At 43.6% G+C, this 1993-nt stretch overlaps 1 protein-coding gene across 1 annotated transcript; it reads left to right on the forward strand.

The window, feature by feature from the left end:
- Positions 1-749: 749 nt before the first annotated feature.
- LOC6537566 (V-type proton ATPase subunit F) lies at positions 750-1576 on the forward strand. The gene is made up of 4 exons (XM_002098076.4): positions 750-879; positions 936-1017; positions 1084-1289; positions 1348-1576. Exons 1-4 carry the CDS (start codon positions 826-828, stop codon positions 1378-1380), a joined length of 375 nt encoding a protein of 124 aa, XP_002098112.1. The 5' UTR covers positions 750-825; the 3' UTR covers positions 1381-1576.
- The last annotated feature ends 417 nt before the right edge of the window (positions 1577-1993 follow it).

Below are 1993 nucleotides of genomic sequence, written 5' to 3' on the forward strand. Positions count from 1 at the left end.
ACTGTAAACAATTAGAGCTGATTTGAAAAACGCTAACTGTAATTGGGAGTCGAGTGTTGTGTGGGGTTCAAGTGGCAGCTGCTCTGTCGAAAGTCGTGCCCGGCAATTAGCCGCATTTAGGCACTTGGGTTTAGGCCGCCTCGCCAACACACGTAACACCACCAACTTGGCGCCTGGAACTTTGGGCCGGGATCTTGTGCGATTGGCTTTCAGTAGGGACAATGGGTACGAAGGTGATATGTGCGACTATGCGTACTATTTTCAGCCCTTTGGGAAGTTATCTTATCCAATGGGCATTACGTAAACGGCGGAGCTGAAGGGAGTGAGCCGGCAATTTAACACACAGTTCGCCGCTTGCCGACCATTGTTTTCGATTAAGTTTTGAGCAGCAACTGACAGAAATTCGTTATAAAATTGCTCTGCAGTGGACAGCGGCAAAGCTAACATTTTAAACAATTATAAAACTTGTTTTACGCTCGACAACACTACAAACAGCGAAGTGCAGCCAGCGTTTTGCCATCAAATGCGGCGTGGCTGTCAAGTGCAGTTTTCCCCATTTTCAGCTCCTATACCACATCCATTTTCCACATCCATTTCACCCAAACAATTGTTTTGTCATCGGCGGCAGATGCACATTCCTTCATTCCTTCATTCAAGAATGATTCGTATGATTATACATTCGTATTTGGTACGGTAATCTAGTTATAGCAAAGCCTTTGAAAAGTAAGTTATTTTCATTGATTGACTATTAAGTAGCAGTTGCCTTAGGTGCTTCTTTCAATTTGTCTGTTTCGAATTTCAGTAATTTTTCCCAACCAAGAAAATATGTCGATGCACACAGAGGAGCTGGGACGCCTTTTGGCTGTGATTGGCGATGAGGTAGGAGCCTAGCCAAATTATTTACAAATTAATACATCAACACACTATTTTTTCAGGACACGTGTGTCGGCTTTCTGCTTGGTGGCATTGGAGAAGTTGACGAGGATCGTGAGACCAATTTCATGGTCGTGGAAAGGGGTAATTTCATTTCGTAATCAGTACTTTCAGTACTATATGCTCATATCGTATTCAATTGTATTCCAGACACCACTTCCGACCAGATCGAAGAGTGTTTCAAAAAGTTCCTCAGACGACCGGACATAGGCATCATCCTGATCAACCAGGTTTACGCGGATATGATTCGCCCCACTGTCGACGCTCACCATCTGGCCATGCCCACTGTGCTGGAGATTCCCTCTAAGCAGCGGGCATACGATGTCTCCAGGGACTCGATTCTGAAGCGGGCTCAAGTGAGTTAGCCTGCGCCGTGAAAGAGTTAGCCCCAATTCCCCATCAATTCCTCTGCAGAGCGTCATCAGTCCGCCCAAAAGGCACTACTAGCGGCTCAGTTTTGGAATTCACTTTGGCGATCGTGGGGGAGTGTAATGAAGGATTTGCATAGTTTTCAAATGCATACCAAATGCTGGTGCTACAAAGTAGTTCGAATAGTTCTCAGAATCCTACAAACATAGATATATTCACAGAAATAATGGAAGAAAATAAAGCTTATATCTACATGGGGCAACTTTGCACTCGATTCATGCGTTTTAAGGAAATTGCCAAAAAAAAAAAAACAAAAAAAAGCTGCAGCGGCAACAATCTGAAAGGGGAAAAGCAACAAAAATGCCTTGCGCTTGCAACAAAATTGAAAACAGCAACCGCACAAAAACAAATCAAAAGAAAAGGAAAAGCCATAGCAAAGTACCAACAAAGTGAACGAAAACGATACAAATAAGCGCTGAAATGCCAATACATTGCAAAAATGCCAGAAGAAACCCGAATAAAACCAAGTATAACAAAACGACGAACCGAAAAAAAGGGACAACAGAAACCTGACAAAATAAAAACTCTTAAAAAGACAGCACAGTTTACGTTGTCTGGATGGATCTGGATCTGGATCTGGACCCAGTTGCAGGGAATGTCGGGGAAAAGCGGCTTCTTACGGCCTGCTAAG

This window comes from Drosophila yakuba, chromosome 3R, assembly GCF_016746365.2.
Source record: "Drosophila yakuba strain Tai18E2 chromosome 3R, Prin_Dyak_Tai18E2_2.1, whole genome shotgun sequence".
Taxonomy (NCBI): Eukaryota; Metazoa; Arthropoda; class Insecta; order Diptera; family Drosophilidae; genus Drosophila; species Drosophila yakuba.

Bases quoted from the DNA above. Each gene is read 5' to 3' on its own strand.
- LOC6537566 (XM_002098076.4), top strand. From the start codon at position 826: ATGTCGATGCACACAGAGGAGCTGGGACGCCTTTTGGCTGTGATTGGC. The intron at 880-935 runs GTAGGAGCCTAG...CTATTTTTTCAG, and splicing joins TGGCTGTGATTGGCGATGAG to GACACGTGTGTCGGCTTTCT. The intron at 1,290-1,347 runs GTGAGTTAGCCT...ATTCCTCTGCAG, and splicing joins CGATTCTGAAGCGGGCTCAA to AGCGTCATCAGTCCGCCCAA.